Source organism: Lagenorhynchus albirostris, chromosome 20 (assembly GCF_949774975.1).
Source record: "Lagenorhynchus albirostris chromosome 20, mLagAlb1.1, whole genome shotgun sequence".
NCBI lineage: Eukaryota > Metazoa > Chordata > Mammalia > Artiodactyla > Delphinidae > Lagenorhynchus > Lagenorhynchus albirostris.
The window spans coordinates 14,205,043-14,228,902 of record NC_083114.1 but is presented as its reverse complement, the minus strand read 5'-3'; the positions used below and the strand labels follow the sequence as shown (position 1 = coordinate 14,228,902).

The 23,860-nt window shown below is 58.3% G+C and overlaps 2 protein-coding genes and 1 long non-coding RNA gene across 6 annotated transcripts in view; 1 reads left to right on the top strand and 2 right to left on the bottom strand.

Moving 5' to 3' along the window:
- The window catches only part of TIMM22 (translocase of inner mitochondrial membrane 22), a 39,824-nt gene that overhangs the window by 5,828 nt on the left and 10,136 nt on the right, over window positions 1–23,860 (bottom strand). The gene's annotated exons all lie outside the window — the stretch shown is intronic.
- ABR (ABR activator of RhoGEF and GTPase) overlaps window positions 1–23,860 on the top strand; it is a 178,345-nt gene that overhangs the window by 151,508 nt on the left and 2,977 nt on the right. For 3 of the 4 annotated variants that reach the window (XM_060134493.1, XM_060134494.1, XM_060134495.1), the window contains 6 exons: window positions 17,394–17,453; window positions 17,697–17,806; window positions 18,500–18,639; window positions 19,703–19,837; window positions 21,119–21,224; window positions 23,342–23,489. In XM_060134493.1, the coding sequence (XP_059990476.1) occupies window positions 17,394–17,453; window positions 17,697–17,806; window positions 18,500–18,639; window positions 19,703–19,837; window positions 21,119–21,224; window positions 23,342–23,489 (699 nt within the window). Of the gene's footprint in view, window positions 1–4,196; window positions 4,436–17,393; window positions 17,454–17,696; window positions 17,807–18,499; window positions 18,640–19,702; window positions 19,838–21,118; window positions 21,225–23,341; window positions 23,490–23,860 lie in introns of those variants that run through there. The other variant, XM_060134497.1, reaches the window with a different exon arrangement.
- Window positions 16,475–17,534, bottom strand: LOC132511363 (uncharacterized). The gene is made up of 2 exons (XR_009537601.1): window positions 17,284–17,534; window positions 16,475–17,074 (listed from the first exon to the last, which is right to left on the bottom strand). It is a non-coding gene; the product is annotated as an uncharacterized LOC132511363 (long non-coding RNA).

Sequence of the window (23,860 nt, the reverse complement as noted above, 5' to 3'; positions counted from 1 at the left end):
CCTCAGCGCCATCCCAGGCTCCTCTCCGGCTCCCGCTCCTGCACCCAGCCTCTCCGGGTGGCCCTTTGGGGCTCTCCCCTCCCCCTCACTCCCAGGCTGTCCTCGCTGGGGTGCCTGTGGCCTTGGTCTAGCTGGCTGCTCAGAAACCCCCTTTCCTGCCTTCAAGTCACTTGGCTGGAGGATAGGGGCAGGGAATCAGGGTCCCAGTCTGGGCTGAAGGGAAGATGAAAGTCGTTGCAGTGGGGAAAAGGAGGTCACTCCAGAGAAGTAGCAGCAGCATCCCAGGGTTCTGCGAAAGAAACTTCCTCCTCGCGTTCACAGGCTGGAGGATTTGCCTGGAAGCCGTCCCCGTCCCCAGCTGTCACCGCGCCGCACTGGTGGCAGTCCCTGCCTCTCCTGCCCACACAGCTCAGGCTGCATAGATTCCCTGTTGACCTTTTTTTTCTTCAGTGATGCCTCTGCTGATCACTTTAGCCTGATTTTGCCTCAGTCATAGCTGTGCTGGGTGGCCGGTCCCAGCCACCCCAGGTGTATACCCCTCCCTCGGTGTAACCTAGGGTCCTGCCCTGCACCTCCCTGGGGACGGCCCCTCTCATTCCTTTGGCAGAGAGCCTGGGGAGGGGGTGAGGGAGGATGGGACAGTCTACTAGGAATGTTTTTAATTCCAAAGGCAGCGACATCTGTTCATGTGGGCCTTCCCACCCAGGCTCTGTTTATCCAGACAGGGGGCCCTTGCTCATCCTCAGAGGCCGGTTCTGCCAGGATGGACAGAGGGGAAAGGGGTGCCGTCACTTCCAGGGTGGCCGGGACAGCCTGAGCCTAGCCCACCCAGTGAAGCTGAGGAAGGGTCTGTGGTGGGCTGGAGGGAGCAGAACTCAGACGGCTGCTTTTGAGGAACTCGCTAGGATCATTTGTCTTGCCCAACCCCCCTGCTGCAGCCTGCTCCTAGACCGTTGCTTCCAGGAAGCAGTGAGTCAGGCTTGGGGAAGAGAAGGCAAATCTGTGCTGTCCCTAGAGAGAACCCCCAGCCCACAGGGAGGAAGGAAAGATGAGCATCTCAAGGGAAGAGCCTCCCAACAGCTATCCATCTGCTAAGGTGCTTATGTCACCATGGAGACCAGTTGGCCATCTTTCATCCAATGAGAGCTTGCTTTACCCAGACAAGTGTTGAGCCTGGGGTTCCTAAGACAGACAAGTATAAAGCTTTGGGAAGAGGATCTGCACTGCCCCCCTTCTCCCGCACACCTGGCGGGGGACGCACCTTACTCAACATCCCCCAAACTGCATCCTGTGGCATGTGACCCAGATAGAGGACAGAGAACCTTAGAAAGCCAGTGAGGGGCCAGTTCTGAAGTTAACAGTTGGCAGTGCCCAGCACGCACCATGTGTCTGCAGCAGGTGAACGTGGTTAGCAATTATAATGGCACCTTACTGGCCAGTTACACAACCAGCACTTGCCCATTAGCTGAGGGATGCAGAGCAAAGCCAGGGAGGGTGATCCTTTTTTCTCTTTTGGCCCACGCCAACCCCTCCTCCAGGAAGCCTTCCCTGATTCTCTCTGGCTAGAATTTTCCTCTCCTTTCTCTCAGCTTTCATGGCACTTGATCTGTGCTGTTCTTGCGGCATAAGACTGGGTTTCTTGAGGGCAAAAATGATGCTTTGTCCATCTGGGTGTGACGTGTGGTAGGTGCGCGATTGGTAAATGCCAGATGCATGAATGCCTTTCTGCCTCCTGTTAAGAGGTGTTTAAGCCTTTGTCTCCTCTCCTCTTTTGGGTTGTCAGCTTTGTCAAGCACAGCCTTTTGATTCATCTTTGTGATTCCCCAGCCCCTATCCAGGGTTGGGCACATAGCCAGGCCCTCAGTCAGTACCTCTTGAATGAAATCACTGGGATGAAGAGGTGAAGACCACAGGAATGGGTGAACCCTTGGAGGAGGTGGGTTTTGTGCAGCTGGTGGGGGCAGCTGCTGGCCACTCATGGGGCTGGAGGGAGATTCTCTTCAGAGGTGGCCCCCAGGTGCCCTGGGAGAACAGGTCAGGGGTGGGTCAAGAAGGGTGGCTCAGGCCCCGGCTGGGCAGGGGACACAGGCATGTCCCTGCCTTGGTGGGTCTCCCCGTCCCACTCAGGGGTTACTGGGAAAACGGTTGTGGCTCTGCCCCACTTAGCTGCACTGGCTTTGGGCAACTTTAGCTCAGGTAGCAGGAGGCTCTGTGCAGCCTTGGCGGCCCAGCCCTGTCTGCACTGTGCAGAAGCAGGTGTGGAGCATGGAGCCCTAGAAGAGATGGGGCTGGCCCAGCCACCCTGCAGGGACCACCAGCGTCCAGCAGAGTTCCAGGACTCCACGTTCACCTCCAGGCAGAAGGCAGCACAGGACCAGACCCTGCCACACTGGGATATCACAGTGGTGAGGGCCTAGCCAGACCTCTGTTCGTGGCCTGGCCCAGGCTGGTCTGGGCAAGTGGCTTAGCTTCTCTATACCCTTAGTTTCCTCAGATGGAAAAATGGGGATGTGAGGACATACTTCCTCAGGTTGGGGGAGCAGTGAGTGAGGTACTCCAAGCGGAGGGTTAGCGTGGTGCCTGTCGCATAGTAAGCTCGGTGAAGGGCGTCTCTTGTCATGATCAAGGCTTGGCTCCCTCTGTGGTGAAGCCGCCTCTTTCTGCAAAAGCACCGCGGGCTCTGATGATAAACCCCAAGACGTGTGCGCTGGTTGAGATTCAGCAGGTGCATTCCAGACGCCAGGGGCTGCTTCTGGGCCCCGACCCACCTGCCCTGGTGGCCTGACCCACCTCTTTTCCCCGAATCCAGAGAACCAGCCACACTTCAGTGGTTGTGAGCACCAGGGCCTTTGGAGAAGGCCTGTCACTAGCCAGCTGCAGTTCTGTGACCTCAGGCGAGAACTTCATCTCCCTGAGCCCCAGTCCTCACAACTCTAAACAATACCACCAACGGCACAGAAGTCGCAAGGCTTCAACGCCAGCAGATACTTGAACACCCTTTGCATGGGACCCGGCTCACGGTTGGCACTGCGAAAATACTGGTTTCCTTCCTCCCCCCATGCCAAACTCTACAGGGTGTGATGCCTGGGCGCCTCTGGGGTGTGTGGACCCTAATCATCTGGGGTTCAGGCCTTTCTCTGTTCTCCAAACACCGGACACTGACTTGTTACCTTGTGAAATGAACATTCATCAACCTGAGAGTCAAGAACAAGTTCTTAGTTCTCTATCCCAAGGCACCCAGCACAGAGTGGCTTTTGTTGCCATTCTGTCAGTGGACGTCCTCTGCCCCCAGCAGCACAGCCCTTTTTTTGGCTTTTCTGGTGAAGGGCACCAGTGATGGTTAGAAGTGGCCCGTGAGAGGAGCACCTCTTGCTGGGCATCTGTAACCCGTGTCGTCCTTGGATTTTTTTGCTCATGTCCCCAGAGAAGGTCCATAGTAGCTGATTCCCTCTGGGGCTGCTAAAGCCCAGGAGGTTGCCCAGCTAGGGGTCTTCTTTATCCTTTACACAGGAGTCCACGCGGGTCGGGCCCTGTCACTGAGTTGGCATTGAGGGAGGCATCTGGGGCAGGAGTAGAACCCCGGGGCAGGACTGGTCCTCTGCCCGGGACAGGGGCAGCTGTTGATGGCTCCTGGCCCTGAGCCCTGGGCTCTGCAGACCCCCTCTGGCTTCCCCCAGCCTCCCGCAGACACCCCAGCAGCGAGGCGCCGCCTGGTGGGGAAGGGGTTAACCAGGGCTCTAGAGGGGAAGGGCCTGGCTGGTTGTGCTGCTTGTCAAACTTACTTTAGGAGGGGCTGGAGGGAGGGCCGAAGGATGGGTGTGGAGGAGGCCCAGCCTGCCAAGAGTTAAAACCGGGAGGTTGGGTGTTTTGGAGGGGGCAGCCTCCCGCGCCTCTTTTGAGTCACTTCCTCCACTGGGGGGGGGGGCTGGGGGCGGGGGCTCCCCGGCAGCCTCGGGCGCTGTGCCGCGCGCTCGGGGCTGGCCTCCCGCTAGCCTGGCCGGGACCAGCGAGCCGCTGCTGCTCCAGCGGTGTCTCCGGGGAGGGAGGACGCAGAGGGAGGAGAAAGCGGAGCCCCGCACCATGCGCTTCCCTGCCCGGCTCGAGTAACAGTCCCGGCGGCTGGCTGAGGCTGCGCCCGCTCCCACCCTCCCTCCAGCGGCTCCGGAGCCCCGGCGGCCCGCGCCTCCCCGCCTCCCCGCCTCCCCGTCCCCGGAGCTGAGCTGGCCCCGCGGGCAGGCTCGCCGTCGGGTCGGGCTTTGCCGCTGCCGCCGGCATGACAGACGTCCTGCCTCAGCCCGACTGCAGCTTGAAGGCGGTGTGCGAACCCCTGGAGCGCTGCTGCCTGGACCCGCTGGAGGAGCCGGGGAGCAAGCGGCCCCCCAACACCGGCGCGCGGCTCTGGGGCCGCGTGCGCAGCAAGCTCCTCCGCCAGAAGGTGCCCGAGGGGCTCGAGGGGTCGGCGAGGGTGGGCGAGAGGGACTGAGGGGGGCGGGGGGCCTGCTGGGGCTCTGGGCGGCCCCTTCTCGGAGCTCACTGCGCCTCCTACCTGACTGAGGGACCCTGGGACAGAGGCTGGGGTAAGCTGGGGTTGGCTCTCAGTGGCCTTAACGTGATGATGAACGCTGTTGCTACCCCAGCCTCCGAGCCCCGCTCTCTCTGCCTCTGTCCCTGTCTCAGGAAGAGGGGGGCTGTCTCCTGTGGGAGAGGACTGCCTGCCTGCTTTCTGCGCCTCTGCGGGTAGAAATATGAACAGATGGGGCGAGGGGCTCCTGGGTCTCAGTTTCCCCTACAGCGCCCAGCCCAAGCCCGACCCCCTGCGTCCAGTGGCCGCCCCTTCTGCAGAGGGGCACCGGCGGAAGCACCTCAGTACCACCGGCCGTGTGAGGTTTCTTTGGGGTTGTGGGGAGCTGGCGGTGCTGCCGGGTCTGGGGGCTATAGGCTACCTCTTCAGGGACCACCCAGAGGCCTGCTGGCCCAGTGCTAGTCAGGCACCAGGCAACTCAGTCAGTGTGCCAGGGGTTTCCTGACCCAGCAGGCAGCTCAGACCAAGCTGAGCCAGGGCAGACTGCCCATCCTGCCTGCCGCCCCAGACCTGGGCGGGGATGAAAGTCTGAGATAGAAGCTGACTGTCCTGCAGCTGGGCAGGCTGCCGCAGGGCTGGCTTTGGGCCCTGGCATTGGGCGTCTGAGGAGGAGCCAGGCCATCGCCTAGCACACAGTGAGCGCTTGGTAACCGTAGACCAGATTAACCACCTAAGCACATGTCTCAGGGTGCCTGTCCCGGCTGGCCAGGGCCATGCCTGTCCTTCGAGGTAGTGATAACAGAGGCTTGGCTAGTCTGTGCTGCTGGGGGGGATTTAAAAGCCCTCCCGTGGGGGCCCGAGGGGGGTCCCTCTGCACAGGTCCTCACTGCCAGCCAGCATAGAGGCTCCTGGCACCTGCAAGAGGATGTGATCTGGGGCCCGTTGTCTCCTTATCTACTTTCATCCTCTTCCAACGGGGCATACGTGACCTCCCAGCGGGGACATCAGTCCTGGAAAGTGCTGGGCAGGGCAGCAACTTGAGCTGTCCTGCATTGGCCCCTGTGTCACCTTCAGCCTCTCTAGGGACGAGGCTAGCAGAGCCCTGCTGGCCTCAGCTGCTACCAGAGCCCCTCTGTGCTGAGGCAGCTGTCTGTGCCCGGCAGCCCGGAGCCATCCCCTGCCTGTACCCCCTTCCCAACCCCTGCTGAGGCCAGCAGACACCAGCCCAAAGCTCATTGTCCATTTCCAGACCTAGAGGTTGGCGAGAAAGTGACCCAGCAGGTTCCTGGCCCAGTCCCAGCCAAACAGAGTCCTTCCGGTTTACCTGCCCCTTTGCTGGGGTTGGGGGGTGGCAGGTAGGGGGCAGTTTCTAAACCTTGAAACTCCAGACTTTCAGTTCTTTTCCCTGGGCATTAGTGACTAGCAAAACCAAGAAGCCGCTTCAGGAATCCTTTAGCCAGCTTCACCTCTGGTGGCGTCTGACACTTCTGTGTCTGACGGTGCCCTCTGGGCAAGAGTGGCAGGCCAGCCAGGCTCTGGGCTGCTGAGCTGATTGGCATCAATGCAACTGCAGGGTGGCTGTGGCGCTGGGATGCTCTGTGCGGCGGGTGATTCAGTCCTCTAGCTCCTGCTGTGTGACAAAGTATGTTGGTGTCACAGACACAAGGGTCTGTACCGTGGGGGACAGAGGGACATTCATTCACCCTGCTGTGCCCGCCTTGCTGTGCCCGGGGTTGGTGGGGGAGCAGGCAGGCTTGTGGAACCAGACCCGCTGCCCACCTCCCTTCTTTTCCCAGCTGCATTAACCTATTTTTTTTTCAGTGCAGCAGACTCACTGCCAGACGAGGGGGCTGGGATCAGGCAGCAGCTTAGGTGGGTGGGAGAAGGGTGCCAGGTACTGCCCAGCCTGACAGGAGGGGTCACCTCATTAACTCCTCATTTAACTTTGCCACAAGGATGTGATGCTCTGGATACCTGAGGCACCTGTGGCCCTCCTGCTGCCACTTAACTAAAGATTCGTGAAGCCTGGAGAGGGGTGTATGTGAGTCATCTGGGGACCCCGTGCTGGGGCCGAGGAGTCTGTTTGAATGGAGAAAGCCCAGTGTTAGCCTGTGGAGCCTCTGGCCCCAGGAGTCTGCGCTTGCTGGAAGAGGGGCAGTAGGGACCACTCACAGGCTCTCCTTTGTGTCCTCAGTGGGGGGCTCTGTTTGGGGTTGTGCTTGTCCCCGAGGAGAGTCCTGGGGCTGAAGCCTCACTCCAGACTCTGACTTGGCAGTTGGCTTGTTGTGCAAGCATTGAGCAGAGGAGACACGTGGCATTTGAGTTTGTGGGTTCTGCCAGTGCTCTCAGCGTTTAACTTCACATTTCTGCTTTCCTTTTCCTTTTTTTTTGGCTTTAAATCACACTCAAGACCAGGCTCAGTGCCTGGTCTTCCTCCCATCCTGCCTGTTTCTAGATCCTTAGGTTGCACTTGGGAGGGAGAAGGACTGAACGAGGAATCCCATCCCTACCCCACAAAGTGTCCAAAGGTTTTAATGGGGTCACGTGGGAGCCAGAGAGGCTAGGAGTGCCCCAGGGAAGCAGCGGCCAGGCCAGAAGTTTTTGTCTCTGGGCAGCGGGGATGGGGAGGGACAGGAATCCATGCCCCTACTGTTGCCCTGCAGCCAAGGTGAAGACGTCCAGACCCAGAACAGGCCAGATACTGGCTGGAGGTAGGGACTCAGGCTGAACTGGCAGGGACTCAGGCTGAACTGGCAGGGTCCAGGGGAGTGGGGGAGAGTTGAGGATGGTTCCTGATGACCTTGCCTCTGCTTCGAGGGGTTGCCACATGGGTCTGGGAATTCCCCACCACCCAAGAGCTTCTCTCAGGAAACCAGAGGCCAGCAGGGTGAATTGAGATGTTTCCTGCTGAGCTCCAGGACGAGTCCACCTGCTCTGAGGTGGGCTTTGCTCCCCTCTACTTCTAGGGAAGGTCAGAGGTGCAACCCAAAGAAAGACAGGATGGGGAGCCCTCTTTGGGCCACTAGTCTGGGGAGCCTAGGGTTCAGGAGGGTCCCTTTCTTTGTCATCTTGATCGCAACTGCAGGACAGCTCCAGACCCCTCCCAGAGTGTGTAATATAACCTGACAGTTTCCTAACAGGTAGCATCAGGTATGCAAACCATGTGCCTGTCCCCAGGGCTCAGTCGGCCATTCACTGGCTGTTCCAGGCATTGAGGGTAGAAGGGTGCCGGGGTATAGAGGGATGTCTTGGGCTCATTTACTTTCACTTCATCATCTGGCTCTGGGCATCAAGAAAGATCTTGAAACCTTATTAGACGCCAATAGATACCTCTCCTGCCCCGGCTGCCCACCTCTCTTCCCTACCCCCGTTCTCCCACCCTGCCCCCCATCACCTTATTTACCAGAGGGAAGGGACCTGCATCCTGTCTTCACCATTCACATGCCCATTCACACCCCTATAGCGATCCCTCAGCTGTCGGAAGCGGACAGTAGTGCCTCTCCGCGGGGCTGGAGACCCCTGCGGCCAGCCATTTCCTCCCTGGCCTCTGTGTGGGCCAGGACTGTGACCAGGCTGGCTGGCTGGGGGCTTGGAAGGGGGAGTAGTGAGACCTCCCTGCATCCCTGCAGCCAGCATAGGTACTGCCTAGAGGGAGAGGATCTTACTCCTGGAGCCACACGGGTGGCCTCCTGACCCCCCCTGTTCCCTACTTCTCCACTAAGCTGGCTCCCAAGAGGCCTGTTTGATTCCACAGAGCAGGAGTCCTCGACTCTGAGAATGTGATGACAGTTATGGAGCTCCACCCAGACCCAGAGCCACGCATATGCACAAACTGTATGCTGTTTCAGGGGGGGTCACGGATACCCAGGTAGGAACCCGTGCTCTGAGTGCACTTGGCAAGCTGCTGTTTCTTGGCGCCTGGGGAGGTTAGAAGGGGCATCGGCCCTCTCCAGCATCTCTGTGGTCCACAGGTGGCTTGGCCAGGCAGCCATGCTGGGCTTGGTGCCCCAGCTTTTGGTTGGCCTTGGACCAGGGAGAGCTGAGCCTGCCAGTTCTGCCCAAGGCCAGTGGTGCAGGACTCTCCAGAGGCCGTGAAGGCCCAGGAGGGCAGACGTTTTGGAAAGAGCCCAGCAACTTCTGCAGGTGCCGGTGTGGCGGAGTTACCAGGCGCTGGTCAGGGCGCCCAAGTCTGAAAGGCCCAGCTCTCTGCTGAGTGGCCTTGCTGGATGCCCAGGTTGTCAGGGGCCGGTCCGCAGGTGCTATTTTGGCTTCCTTTTCCCCATCAAATCGTGCTGGGAGTTGGAAAGATGTTCGTGTTCTGACAGCTCCCTTGCACCCAAAGGAACACACGTCCCCGTGCCTGGAACTTGCCTGCCCAGTCCCCGGGAGAAAGCCAGAGTCCGTCCTGGATCCCAGTAAGGCTTAGACTAAGGCCCCATTGTCCTTGGTCCCCCAAGGTGGGCCTAGAGAGGGAAGTGACCGTGGGAGCTGCTGGTGGGAGTCTGCTGCAGAGAGGCTGGGAGGGCCCTGTAGCCCCACGGTGATTTCACCAATTCTGCTTTGGTTGAGAGAGAGTGGAACTCATGCCTGAGCCAGAAGGTGGAACCGTCTTTCTCCTGGACAGTGACCCCAGCCAGGGTGGGTGCCTCAGATGGGCACAGCCAGAGCAGCGACAGCCACAGCTCCCCTTCCCATCAGACACCTGAATGCCCCCCTGTGTGCTCTGGCCTCCTCCTTGGAGCGCCCCACCTCCTCTCAGGCTGGTGTAGCCTAGGAGGCCACAGAAGGAAGGGCACTGGGCTGGTAGGAGTCAAGAGGCCTCGTTTTTCTAATCCTGAGTCTACGGTCTTAACTTGCTGTGTGACCTTGGGCAGATCGCTTCACCTCTCTGGTTCTCTGGCATCAGTATAATGAAGGAGCTGAACAGGATGATCTCCTAGATCCAGTTCATATGATGATTTTGGCCACGTCTCAAGATTCCTACGCCTAAGCCTTAAACTCTCAACATGCTGGGAAAGTCTGGGTGGAAGAGGTCACAGGGCTGCCCCTGGGCCACGGCCAGCCATTCACTGAGCACGGGAGGAGAGAGGCGAGCAGGCATGTGGGGCTTCTCGACCCCTGTCCCGAACAAAGGGCATTGCTTTCTCCAGCCTGCATAACCCACTTTGTTCATTTGGTCTCTGAATATGTTGATGGCGCATCTTCATGTGCTGGGCTCTCCAGAGGCAGCCCAGGCAGAGGCCGTGCTCTCAGGGAACTTGCTGTCCATAGGAGAGTCAGGCAATAAATGAGATCATTTTATGCTGCACAAGCACTGCAGGAAGATGAAATTGGGTAGCAGATCAGATAATAAACAGAGGGGAGAGGCCTTGCTTGAAGAGATAATTCTGAACTAAGATTTCAGTGACAAAAAGGATTCTTGAAAGATCCGGGGACAATGCCTTCCAGGCAGAGGTGAAAACCCCGCAGCCTGGGGGGACCATGGTGTGTTCAGAGGCAGGCAGAGGCTGTGTGGAGCATAGGAAGTGACCTCGGACAGAGGGGGCAGCAGCCTTAATCTGAGTGCAGCGGGAAGCCACTGGGGAGTTTAAGCCCAGTTTTAGTGATGCTGACATGTTTTGATCCGGTGCTGAGTACCAGGCATCATTCTTAGCTCATGATGTGAGTTAGGTGATAACCCACGAGGTGCTGTTAGGCTCAGAGGGTGACACGGTGAGGTCCCACTGAGTGGCTTAGTGCAGGAAGTGCTTTTAGCCATCATGCCCCCCGCCAAGGAGGAGGCCCAGGGCCCACTCGGGTTTGCGGCTATCTCTTGGTTGTCTGGGTGGTCATGGGGCCCCACTGGGGTCAAGGCTGCGTGCCCTCGATGGGGAGCTTCCGGGGGTGTAGAACCCAGCCTAGCAAGCTGTGCACAGAAATGGGCCAGCACGTGGGGCCTGGGAAGAGCCCATCAAGAGGCCCCTCAGAGCGGGTACGGGCAGTGGCTTTGCCGAGCCGCATTCTCACCAGCAGGCTCTGCGCCCAGACGGTGTTCCTGGCCTGGGCAGGGAGCATGAATTCAGCTTCAGAGAAGGACTTTCATAATTCTTACCAAACCACGGTAAGTCTGGAGGGAGGCCACCGAGCCCACGGCAGTCCTAAAGCCCTTGGCCTTTCTTTCCATGGCAGCTGCATGAGACTTCCCGGTCATGCCTGGGGGAGCCCCTCGCTTGGGACTTTGACCTCTAAGGTGGCCCCTTCCCTTTGGGGACAGGGCTGCTGGGGGCTGCCCCTGTGTTGCTTTAGCCCTGACCAGTCCCTTTCCCGAGAGTGACCCTGTGCTCGTCAGCTGGTGGCCCTGAGCTGGGCGGGACAGCTTGCTGGCTGTTGGTTTGAGGCCTGGCTCTGGGGTGAAGTCTCCAGGCCGGGCAGGCCGTGGAGGGCAGGCCAACTCTGGGGAAGACGGGTCCCCGGGGCTCGGGGCAAGACGGGCCCTCTCCCAGTTCTGTCTGCAGCTGTGCCGGCCCGAGGGCTAAAAGCGTGGCGGCACAGAGGAGGCTGAGCCCTAGAATGCAGGGCGCTGGGGGGGCAGGTCACAGTGGGTTCTACAGGGCTAACCTGGCTTCAGTAAACGCCTCATTCAGAGCTGCTAAACCCTTCCCATGCGTGGGCCTCAGGGAACTGCACAGTTCCGGGGGGCAGGGGAGGCAAGCGGAGGCGAAGTGGCCTCATCCCGGTGCCTGGAAGGACAGTGTGCACAGGCCTTCCGTGTGGCTGTCCTGGAGAGGGTGCCCGACCCTGCAGGGCCAGGGCTGCAGGGACAGAGCTTGCTTGACCTTATGGTGGGGGGGCCCGGCCCCTGGGAAAATGGGCTCAGTTTACTGAGGCTGACCTTGGTCTCCCCTCAACCAGCTGCTGAGCTGGAAGCCAGGATACAGGCCCCAGCGCCCCCTCCCACTCCGCCCTGCCTCTCTTGAGTTTCTCTCAAGCGGCCACGTTGACGGAACCCTCCAGTACCCTTCCCGGGGCGGGGGGGAGGGGGGCAGGCTCTTGGCAGTGCCCTGTTTGTTCCCCCAGTTGCCAGCCCTACCGTGCCTCTCACGCCTGTGGTCTGCCCCAATGACAGGCTGGCTTTGGTGTCCCAAGGGGACCAGCCCAGAGCACGTGCATGCACTTGGGGGAGGGCAGGAGAAGGCCAGCCGGGGCCGCCACCGTGGCCACTGACCTGGGAGCCACAGGAAATGTCCCCCCGTCAGACAAAACACCCGGCTCAGGGCCTGGTCTCCACGGCCCAGCGCTCAGCCTCCGGCCGGGTCCCCAAAACACAGCCACACCTCTGCCTTCTATTCGGTGTCCTGTTCACCTGTGAGGGTGACAACTTCAGCTATACTATGGTTTACTGCACTTAGTTTTTATCAGCCCCCAAAACAACTCTGGGCTTCGAGTGAAGTCCATGCCACCAACCCAGGACAGGCCCAGGATGCCAGGCCCCAGGCCCAGAGGGCAGAGGGTAGAGCAGTGCTCAACGAAAGAAAGCGTGGGACCAGGCCCAAGAGGGACAGGAGGTCAGGGGTCGTGCACAAGGAGGTGGGCTTCCTCAGGGCCTGTGCTGTGGAAATGACAGTGTGAGGTTTTGAGGGAAGAGGCTCAGCGCCAAGGGGCCACAGGGTGGGAAAGTGGGGTCTGGGAGCCCTTGGGAGCCCAGGTGAATACTGTTTTCACGGGTCCCTGTCACCCGCAAGCCCCCGTGTTACCTCCCAAAGTAACTGTGCCGCTGCTCTGTGTTCTGTGCTGGGACCATAGCTGCCGGTTGTGACAGGTTATCCCACACTGACCCCTCCTTGTGGATTGAGCCCCCGTGAGGGCCCGCAGGGAGGGGCGAGCTGCGTGGCGGAGGGAGTGTGGGATGGTGGGAGGACCGTGCCCACGATCCAAAGGACTCTGTCACCTACTAGGGGGAGCAGGAAGGGGGCCCCCAAACTCGCTGGTGCCTCCGAAATCCCAAGCACTAGGAAGTAGCCGTGAACAGCTCTGGAGCCAGAGAGGAGAACATTAGGGTCTCCTACCCCAGGCTGGGGAGAAACGGGTGGGAGGAAGGGCTTAGACCCCTCAGAAGAGACCCCTGAGGACATTCCTGAAGCAAAGGCCGCACCCACCACCTGGGGGGTGTTTGGGTGCACATAGAGCATCCTCCCCTGGCCTCAGGGCCTCAAATCCTCTCAGCCCCCTGCAAGGCTGGGGAGCCCATTTCCTGTCCTAGATGTGAGGCTGCCGAGGTCCAGGAACGTGAGGCAGCATCCCAGCCACCTGCCAGATTCTCTCTCAGACGCTGTGGACTCCTTGCCTGGGTTGCAGGATTCCCAGCGGGGGCCCAGGATGTTGTTGCAGGGGACCTGGGGGGTTCTCTCGGGGACATCAGTCCCAGAGGGCAGCGGCTTCTCCACAGGAGAGGTCTGAATGTGCAGCCATGACCTGACCAGGTCTAAATGCAAAGGCAAAAAGGACATAATCGAGCTGCTCCCAGAGGCTGTGTTCAACCACTCATTTATAACTTTCTCCGGGATGTTCTATGGCCTGCTTCTGTCTCCTGCCTGTGCTCCTCGGGGGGAGCCCCACTGCGTTTTTGTTACCTGTGTGGTGAAGGAGGGGCCCCTCTTGGGGGGTTTCCCCAGCCTGGCCCTTCGCAGCCCCATCTGTGTCACTACCTCAGGTGATCTGGTATCCCCCTGGTACCTGGTCCCCAGGCGGGGGGGCACAGCACCTATCGGCTGGGACTGGAGGGTGAGCGGTCAGGTGTTCCTGTCCACTGACATCCAGGGAGCTGGTTCCTCCACCCCCAGCGTTAATCTAATCAGGAAATAGCAAAGTCCACATTTCCCAGGGGTTATAAATAACCACAGCAATTCAGACAGCATTATTCCTCTGGAAAATGTGCCATGTCCCTCTCTACTCTGCACCCTCCCTTCTCTGTATTTAAATGACATCCTGAAATAGACTTGGTTTCTGGAGGCTGCTGGCCTCCTGGGAGACAGGGCTTCATTGTCAGGGCACCGAGGGGCTGGGCAGGCCTCCCCACGCGGGTGGCAGGGCCGCACCTGCAGACGGGATCTGGCATAGGGCGGTGGCAGGACTCACAGTAAAACACGACAGTGCCACCTTACCCAGACCTGGCCTCAGACAGGCTGAAACAAGAGCAAACTGTGCAGGGGACGGGGTCCTAGCGTGGCAGGGAGGCAGAGGGGAACTGAAGGTTCCTGAGGCCTGGAGTTATCTGGGAAGGCTTTCTGGAAGAAGCAGGGCTGGGATTAGGCCCTAGCATCAGGGCTTGCTAAGGCCCTGTCTCAGATGTTCCCAGGAAAATGTAGGGTTGCTACTTGGCAGCTGGAATAGAAGTGATGGGGAGGGAAGGAATGAAAGAATCGTACTGGGGTTGGCCTGCCAGCACCCAGGTCAGCCTGTGGGGCCAGGCCGTGGAGGGCCGATGTCTCCTTTCTAGATAAATAATGATCACAGCAGCTGCCTTGCAAGAGGCAAGGATGCCTGGCTAGGTGCAGTACACCCAGCTGGGCTGGGTAGGATCTTGCAGGCTTAGCTGGGGCGAGTCAGGGATACTTGATTTTGTACCCCAGCTCTCACTGCCTAGATGTGGAGCACTGGGCAAACTCCTCATTCTCTTTAAGCCTTGGTGTCTCATCTGTAGAAGGGGAGCAGCTAGAAAGGCTTACACCTCATGGGCTTGTTATGATGATTGATTGAGATGCTGTATGTCAGGGGTTTGTCATAGAGCCAGACTTACAGGAAATAGCTCACCACACATCAGTCGCTGTTACTATTTTCCATAGCAACACTCTGAGGCAGGTATGGACACCCCTGTAGGGAAACTGAGGTGCCAGGAGGTTAAGTGACTTACCCACATTCACACAGTTGAGTGGAAGAGTGAACATTTGGACCCAGGTCGGTCTGACTCTCATTCCCTGCACTTTCCCCACTTGGGCTATGTCCACATAGCACTCAAGGGCCCAGGGAGGGACCACTGGCTCAGTCCACAGGAGGTGCCAGGTCATGGGAGGCTGGGGCAGGGGAGGGGCACTAGGGGCCAGGACCACAGAATTGGCCTGAGGCTTATGCTGATGACTGGAGAGAGCTGCATTAGAAGCAGGTGGTCATTCCAGAATGTGTGTCCCAAGGTAGTATCTGCCCCAGTTGACGAAGAGCAGTGGAGATCTCTCTACTCCAGGTGGCCACTGCTCGAGGTCAGGGCTGGGGACAGACCAAGGCCCTGTGTCCAAGACCCAGGATTCAGGAGGGGATGAAGGAAGTGGAAGGAGCAGCCTGTGCCACAGGCCTGGTGAGGGTTGGGACAAAAAGTTTAGGGGAGGAAGGTTTCAGGGGCCCAGTAGGACTTGGCCCCGAGCCTTGTAGAATAGAGAGTCGGGGCAGCAGCCGGGCTGTGAGTCCCACACGCTTCCCTAGCATGTTTGAGGAGGTGTTCAGTCCTCTCCACACCACTCTCCCTCTGTCCTGTTCTCCAGGCTGGGCCTGGGCCCAGATGGAGGGCCCAGACCCTGTCGGAGGCTTGGGTGCCCCCTGTCCCCAGCGGGTGTGTGGGTGATAGAAGGTGCGGGGGTCTTACCTTGAGCTGTAAGAAGCACCGGGGCCCAGCCCACCCTGGACTGACTCGGGTCCAGCTTTCCTTTGTGGCGAGGGGCCTGTTAGAGCAGCAGTGTTCAGACTATGGTGCACATGCCCTGGGACTGCAGAGACGGTCCAGGGGTATGAGGGCAGAAGAGTTTTAAAGCATTCAGCTTGCAGATCCTCAGCTCCCGCCAGAGCTATTGCCAAAAAGCGACCCGCCAGAGAAGGGCCTTGCACCACCACCTCGCTCTGCAGCGGAGCCCGAGGCTTCCTGGGGGACTCGGCTCAGGGCTCCCAGGCCTCCTGGGTGGCAACAGAGGGGCCACTTGAAGTGCTGATGTAGGAGCTGAGAAAGTAAAAGACTCTAAAAGCTGGGTTTCCGACCCTTTCACAAGTCACGTGGTTTCCAGTTCTTTCTTTCCACAAAAGTGATGGAAATGGTCAGCTGAGATCATTTAAGATAAATATTGCTAATAGGTATCTATGCAATTTAAAGCAAATACAGAGGAAAGAGGTTCAGCCCCATCTACTGTATGTGAACAAGATGTTTCATCCTTTACATCTTTAAACACCAAACCAAGGGACTTCCCTGGCGGTCCAGTGGTTAAGACTCCACGCTTCCTCTGCAGGGGGCATGGGTTCTATCCCTGGTTGGGGAAATAAAATCCCACAAGCTGTACTGTGCGGCCAGGGTAAAAAAAAAAAAAAAAAAAAAACCAAGGTCTTTAAGCAATACTAAATGCTAATTAAATCATGTCACTCCCTGGGTAAAAATCTTGGTGGAGTCTCATTAGAATAAAACTTTAATTAAAAAAATGAAATAAAAATTAAAACAGTATTGATGCTAAAACCCCATTTCACCCTAGCAAATATTTGTATACATACATTGAACTAAAACAGAAAAAATGCTCTACCCATCTCATTAAGTGATGCAATTCCACCAGGATGGTACTTTGCTGCTGAATATTTATTAAAATTTGTACTGTGTTGGTCAAATTTTTTATTATGTCCTGCTAATCGTTGTAATAACTAACCCAGAACATGTTTCGAACATTTGGAGCCTAGTGGTCTCAGGAGATCTTTCATTTCCATTTATACAGACATTTTTGTTGAAGCAAAATATAATAGGGTGAGGAATAAAAGACTTTAAAAAAGAAAAATGCAAACTAGGGCATAATTCTTTGGGAGAAATAGACTAGAAACACAAAATCAAAGAGAAAAAGGAACGTTGCAGGGTTTCTACAAGGGAAAGAAGAACTTGTTTATGTGTTTTTTAAATGGATGATGGTGGATATCAAATCACTATGGAATTTGGATTCCACTGAATACATTTAAAAGAATGATGTAACAGTTTTATTTTAAGATGTAAATATTTACATTATTCTGGAAATTATATTCTTTGCAGCTATTTAAACTTGCTCTGGAAACATTCACATGTTGACTTAAGAATGTGCCAGGGTGTGCACTGGTTTTCCAGATGACTTTACGGATGCACAGGGAAAACAGTTTGAAGGCCACTGAACCAGAGAAACAGAGTCCCGTTTGATCACCTGTGGATGTCTCTGCGCCTCCCCCTGCCATCCCCACTTCCCTGGGGCTCCTGCCCAGTCTGGGGGCCTCCTCTACGGAGTGTTTGCTTTCTGGGAGACCAGCCGTTTACCCGTTATCTTACTGAGTCTTCACGACAGTCCAGCAAGGCAGGTTCTTTACTGGCTGCAGTGAACAGCTGAAACAAATGAGGTTTAGCAAGGTGAAAACTTCCCAACGTCACACAGTCGGCAGTGGCAGAGCTGGGATTCAGACCCAGGGCTCTTCACCTCTATGTGGCACCGCCTCCCGTTCGCCACCTCCAGGTACACGGGCTGCGTCCCCTGCTGTCAACTCCAGTTCAGGAAGTTGAGCAAGTTGCTGATGGTTTGTGAGCCTCGGTTTCTGCGTCTGTGAAATGGGGTGATAATACCCGTCTCGCAGGGTGGGGTCAGGAGTGAATGAGAGGTGATGGGTGAATGTGCCTAAGAGCGCGCCCCACCTCCCTCCCAGAGTGGGGGCAGTCCTGCACTAGCCAGGGCAGGAGGGGCCTGGGGGCTGGAGCCCCCTGCAGGACTGATGTCGAGAGAAGCATCAGCCCCCAGTTCCATCTTCCTGACCTTTTAGCCAACTTGTGAGCTGTGGCTGAGCAGCAGGGAGAGCTCTGGCTTGGTCTCAGCTGTCATCTCTCTCTCTCTCTCTCACGTTCTCTCTCTTTCTTTCTTTGCAGCTGGATCCACAAACTGTAGAAACGAAGCACTGGCACACAGATGTGATCGAGATGAATGGGGTGAGCCCAGAGAGATAGGAAGTGTCTGCACACTGGGTGGGCAGCCTGGCCTCTGCTGGTGCCCTGGGGGGCTGTCGGACCCCCGCCCCTCCCCCCTCTCCTCTGCCTCCACCCCTCTCGCTCGCACCCTGTAGGTGTTTCAGGGAGCCCTGGGTGGGAGAGGTAGCCCTTGTTTGCAGTCCTGGGGGGCACTCCTTGGGCACTCATGCCCTGGGGGATTGTACCTGCCTTGCCCCCAACCAGATCAAAGTGGAATTCTCCATGAAATTCACCAGCCGAGACATGAGCCTGAAGAGGACCCCGTCCAAAAAGCAGACCGGCGTCTTCGGTGTGAAGATCAGCGTGGTGACCAAGTAGGTGCTGCGCCCGGGGTCCCTGCCAGCCCTGCCCTCCAGGCCCCCCGCCCTTGTCTGGCCCCTCGACAATCACTTTCCAGTTCAACAGTCACCACGGCCAGTTTGGAGGGCAAAAGTGGCCTGCAGAGGTGTGTTCTCTGCCTCACACGATGCTTTAGAAATAAATGAGCTAGCACTTAAGCATTGGGAGACTGCACGTGAAGATCCCGGATGGTCAGCTTCTTGTAATAGGTGGGAAGGTCTGACACCGGTAGGCCCGTGTCTTGGTGTGACGGTGGCAGGCTGGAATCCAGGAGTGGCTGCTCCTTGGGAGAGGGCACCCTTCAGCCCCCCTGCCCTCCCCTTGTCTCCAGGACCTGGCCCACCCCCCTCTGTAGGTAACCTGCTGGGTGTCCCCAAAGCATTTGAATCTGAGCCCTCTGTTCTGAGGAACACTCTTTCTTTAGTCTTCGGGTTGATCTCCTAAAACTTCCTCCCTCCCACCTTTGTCCCCTGCTGTCCCTCAGCTGCAGGCAGGCTGTTGGGGGGTGGGGTGGCGTGGCCTCTTTCTCAGCCCTCTCCTTGCCCCCCCACCTCCTGATCCCAGAAGCCAGAGCTCTCTAAGGCCAAGGTTTGCAGAGAAGGGGTACATATAGCTATCACTGGGGGGCTCCCTCCATCCTCCGTCCCCTCACATCCCCTCCCTACCAGGCGGGAGCGCTCCAAGGTGCCCTACATCGTCCGGCAGTGCGTGGAGGAGGTGGAGAAGAGGGGCATCGAGGAGGTTGGCATCTACCGGATATCAGGGGTGGCCACAGACATCCAGGCGCTGAAGGCCGTCTTTGATGCCAGTGAGTCTGGGAGGCCCAGCTGGGCAGCAACGGGGAGGGGGCGCTCCGGCAGGCTCGTGGGGCTGGGAGGAGAGCGCAGCAGAAGCGGGAGGCTTCTCCACGGAGAGGCCTCCGCGAGCCAATGGCAGAGGAGCCTCGGTCTGTGAACTACAGCCCAGCATGGCATGGGGTGATCCCCTGCCCTCCAATCTCTTCTCCATTGCTACAGATTAGGAAGCTGAGCCTCAGAGAGGCCAAGTCACTTGCCCAGGATTACTCAGTATATAGGCTTTGAGCCTGATTTAAACTCAGATCTTTCGGGTTCCAGAGTCTGTGTTCCTGGCTCCCTGGTGCCCAGTGGGCTGCAGGGAAACTAAAGGGCTTTGAGCCTGGGTTGGCTGACACGGGCACCTCCACCTTCTCCCAGGCCCCCAGTGCCCTCTGGGAGGGGCATTGCTGCCTCTCGCTTTGACTGGGGGCTCCTTGGTGGTGGTGCCTGACCCTTCTGGTTCTTGCCCCTATCTCGCCGTTCAGGCTGCAGCAACAGCACACCCAGTAGTCAGGACGCCTGAACTGGCCGGGCAGTGCTGATTCCATGGGAGCTGAGAGGGGCCTGGTGGGTGTCCCTGGGCAGCTGCCCGGCAGACGTGTTCGGGGAGCCTGGGGTGGGGGCTGGGGACGTGCTGGCACACGGCTCCTCTGTGCCACCTGGAAGCTGAGGCTTTGTCGGAACATGACTTTAGGTATAAAAAATGCACAGCGCCTTCCAGAGAGGGGCTTAGCAGTGGGGCGATTCCAGTTGGAAGGAGGGCATGTGACACGTGGTGTGAGTGTGGCTCCAGGACTCTGGGCGATGAGCTGTGCTCCCCTCCCCCCACGGAGCTGAGTCACGGGCCACCTGTGGACACTACCTACATCCTGCCATTCCTGGGGAGAGCAGACCAGAGACAGCATGGGGGTGTCCCGGGCAAGCTGTCTCAGGATGGATAGAGGGACGGAACAGGGCTACCTGCCCAGCTGAGGGCTGCGTGGGGGCGGAGGTGGCTCAGCCAGCACAGCCCCTGACCTCCCGTCTCCCCTACAGACAACAAGGACATCCTGCTGATGCTGAGTGACATGGACATCAACGCCATCGCTGGCACCCTCAAGCTATACTTCCGGGAGCTGCCCGAGCCCCTCCTCACAGACCGACTTTACCCAGCCTTCATGGAGGGCATCGGTGAGCCTCCAGTGGGGGCCTGAGGGCTGGGCTGAGCCAGGCCTCCCTGACCAGTAAAGAGTGAGAGAGGAGGGCTTCCCTGGTGGCGCGGTGGTTGAGAGTCCGCCTGCCGATGCAGGGGACACGGGTTCGTGCCCCGGTCCGGGAAGATCCCACATGCCGCGGAGCGGCTGGGCCCGTGAGCCATGGCCGCTGAGCCTGCGCGTCCGGAGCCTGTGCTCCGCAACGGGAGAGGCCACAACAGTGAGAGGCCCGCGTACCGCAAAAAAAAAAAGAGCGAGAGAGGAGATCTGTGGCTTCCCTTGCTTGTTGATCTGCCCACTGCATAGGGCCGTGTGGCTGAGTGGCCTGGAGGGCAAGGTGTGGCCTGCTGGGGCCTCATCTGGAGGCTGGACCCTCTCTCCCCTGCCCCTTTCCCGTCTCATCCCTCTGGGCTGCCCTCTGTGCTTCCTCTTTGGACACTGACCTCCTTGCCTAGAAACCCAGGCACCCAGGGAAATCTGCCCTGAGGTGGGTGGTCAGGCGCTGGTGCCCTGGGGCCAAGAAGAAGTGAGCAGGCGTACACTTGACATGGCCTGTACCGAGCCTTCCAAAAGGAGCACTGTCTCATCTCTGACCTATGCCCAGGGTGGGGAGGAAGCTGGGAGCCCTGGCTGGCAGGGCTCCCGGCCTCTACCCACCTGGGCCAAATCCTGGCCTGGGTGCATCCCTCCTGCCTTGTCTTCTCCTGGGTTGGATCACAGGAATGAGGAGCCCATGGAAGGCAGCTCACTGCTGGGCTCCGGCAGCGGAGGTACTTGAAGAAGAACATTCAGGGAATTCCCTGGTGGTCCAGTGGTTAGGACTCTGTGCTCTCACTGCAGAGGGCCTGGTTTCGATCCCTGGTCAGGGAACTAAGATTCCACGAGCCGCGCGGTGCGGCCAAAAAAAGAGAGAGAGAACATTCATGCCATGACATCACTGTCTTAAACTCAGCCTTACAGTCCAGGTATGGGGAATGGCTCCAGCCCCAAAGGCTTCTGCAGGGAGGGGAAGGACAGTGTCTGCTGAACCACCAGCCTGCCTCCTGGCTGAGTTACAGGTTGTGGTGGGGCCTCCTGTAGGAACCTCCAATAGCCCACTGTTGGGGAAATACCAGGCCCTTCCCTGCAGGGTCTGCTCCCCTGACCCCCTGCAGCCTGGGCTTTCCCGCAGTGTCCCGTAGCCTCCTGACCACAGGGCGCTGGCTAAGGCCTCCCTGCCCAGAGCCGAGCCCCGCCCCAGCCCCTTCTCTCCCCACAGCCCTGTCAGACCCTGCTGCCAAGGAAAACTGCATGATGCACCTGCTCCGCTCCCTGCCAGACCCCAACCTCATCACCTTCCTCTTCCTGCTGGAACACTTGAAAAGGTAATGGGGAGGGGCCCGGTCCAGGGGAGGGGGCAGCTGGGGGGAGGGCACATCCGCTGAGGAACCCACATCCTCCGTGCCTCCAAGTGGGTGCTGGTGTCTGCTGGGACACCATAGCAGGGTGAGAGTTTGCTCTTCACATTCTTGCGTTCACATTCTTCTCTTTTGAGAAATATTTGGGTCCTAATGGCAACCTCGAATAGTGGCTAGAGAATGCTTAGAAAGGCAGGGCTAGAGCCAAGGACTGTAGGTGGATTTACAGTCAGTAGGTCATTCGGTCCACTTAGCATTTTTTAAACGGAGTAGGAGGGACAGCCTTGGGGTGCCTATTGTTCTGTTCAGTTACGCACGTTGCGTGTGCTGGATGCTCAGGTCAGACGTGTGTGTGTGTGTGTGTGCGTGTGCTTGTGGGTCACAGTCAAAAAAATCTGAAGCCCGCTGGTCTTGACCCACAGCTCATCGAACAGATAGGGAATCTGAGTCCCCAGCCCAGCAGGGACTGCCTGGGGTCAGCAGCAGCTCTGCCCTTAGAAGCCACATCCCCCAGATCCTCAACTACAGCCCTTCCGACCTTCTCCTCTGCCCCCTCCACAGTCAGGTCAAACCAACAGCTGCTCAAGTTATGCCTGCAGCAAAGTTCATACTGGAAGCTAGCCCTGACGGTGACCTTGCACTCACTTTTGAGTCCAGGACTGGTCCCAGGTGTGAGTGGGGAGAAAAAGTCCCCAGGCGTCCCTTAAGTCCATTTGCCACCCGGGACCAGGGAGCCCCTGGTGAGGGGCCGTGAGCCCTCAGGCCCAGGCTCCCAGTGGCAGCTCGGCCACCAGGCCAGGCCAGGCTCTGGAGGGCCAGAGACCTGGGAACGCCTGGGCTGCTGTCTTGTTTTTCCCATTATGAGACATTTTCCCTCTGGTTTGGCCAGGACCGAAGTCCCAACCAATTCCCGAATAGTTTGGCGAGCACTGTGGGGAGGACACACAGAGGAGGAATGGGAAGGAAAATTCATTAGGCTTTCCACCCTGGGAACCGGGCACGCTCTGTTCCCACATCTGGGCCCTGGCCGGGGTGCGCGCGCGCGCGGTGAGGGGCTGGGCCAGCTGCACAGCTGCCTCCTGGCATGGCAGTGTTTTTCTGCCTGTTTCCAAAGCAGTCAGCAGGCGCATCGATGGCTCCGGCCTGGAGGGTGGCGTGACGGTGGAGTGGGAGTGCGGCGAGGGGCGCTGTTCAGGGCGGCTGGGTCTCAGCCCCAGACACATTGCTTGGGACTGGGGGAGGCACAGGGCCTCTCTGATGAGCTGGCTGGTGCTGAGCCTGCTGGACACCAGCCACAGATGGCAGCCCCTGCTGTCACTCGGGAAATATCTACAGAGCATCTGGCTTATTATGCAAGAGAAGCAGAGGAAGATCCAAAGGGAGGCAGCTCTGGAGCCCCATGAGGCAGACCCTTCTGGAAAAGCTTGGGAGAACAGCCCCTGGGCTCCATCTGGGTTGAGGGTTGTTCCTGCCACAGTGCAGCAGGCAGACCTCAGGCCTTTGCCCCCTGCCCAGCCCCGCCTGCTCGGACTCTTCCTCAGGGCCCCCCTCCACGGCTGGGCTGATTGTGGGGAAGAGCCTGGGCTCTGGAGGCAAACTGCCTGGGTTCAGACCCCAGCTCTGCCACTTGCTAGCTGTGTAACCTCGGGCAAGTCACTTAACCTCTCTGTACTCTGGTTTCTTCATCTGTACAGTGGAGATGATAATATTACCTACGCAAAGGTTTGTGATGAGCATGAATTACTGTAGGGAAAGTTCTTGAACCAGTAATAGTATCTCTAAGGCAAGGGAGTTGGAGTGGGTCCTTCTGGCTCTGACAGTTTACCATCAGTTCAAGGGGCGGCCCAGGAGCTGGGAATCTGTTACTGGAACGTACTGGAACATAGCTTGGAACTTGGTCCCTTGGCTGAGTCCCCTCCCTACCAAGCGGTCTCTACCCTCAGGAGAGGGAGGCTAGTGACCACCTGTGGGAATCCTTCCAGGAGTGGTAACAGCCCAGGGTCTGGAGCCCCACGCGGCTGCCAGGAATGACTTTTTCCTCCCCTCCCCTCCCCTCCCCTCCCCTCCCCTCCCCTCCCTCCCAGGGTTGCTGAGAAGGAGCCCGTCAACAAGATGTCCCTTCACAACCTGGCTACTGTGTTTGGCCCCACGTTACTGAGACCCTCAGAAGTGGAGAGCAAAGCACACCTCACGTCGGCTGCCGACATCTGGTCCCACGATGTCATGGCACAGGTACCTACGCACTGCCCATGGCCTGCGGCTGCTGGAGGGGAAGGACAAGCCTCCCTGAGGGGTGGAGAGAGAACAGCTAGGACTCCTAACCCCCTCCCCTCCTGACAGCGGGGACGATGGTCTGTAGGATGTCACCAGGGAGGCAGGGCTCTGGACAGTCCTGCTGAAAAGTAGGAACCTAGACCAGGGGCCCAGAGGTTGTCTGTCTCAAGTGCTGGCTGCAATCCTGGGAGCGCCTGGGCCTCAGAAAGCAAGCCTAGGGGTATCAGAAAAATCTGGGGCCTTGTCCCCACGCACGGAAGCTCTAGCATCGCTTCCAGGGTCAGGAAGCTTCCCTAGGAGCCCTACAAGACCCAGGGCGGGGTCTGGTC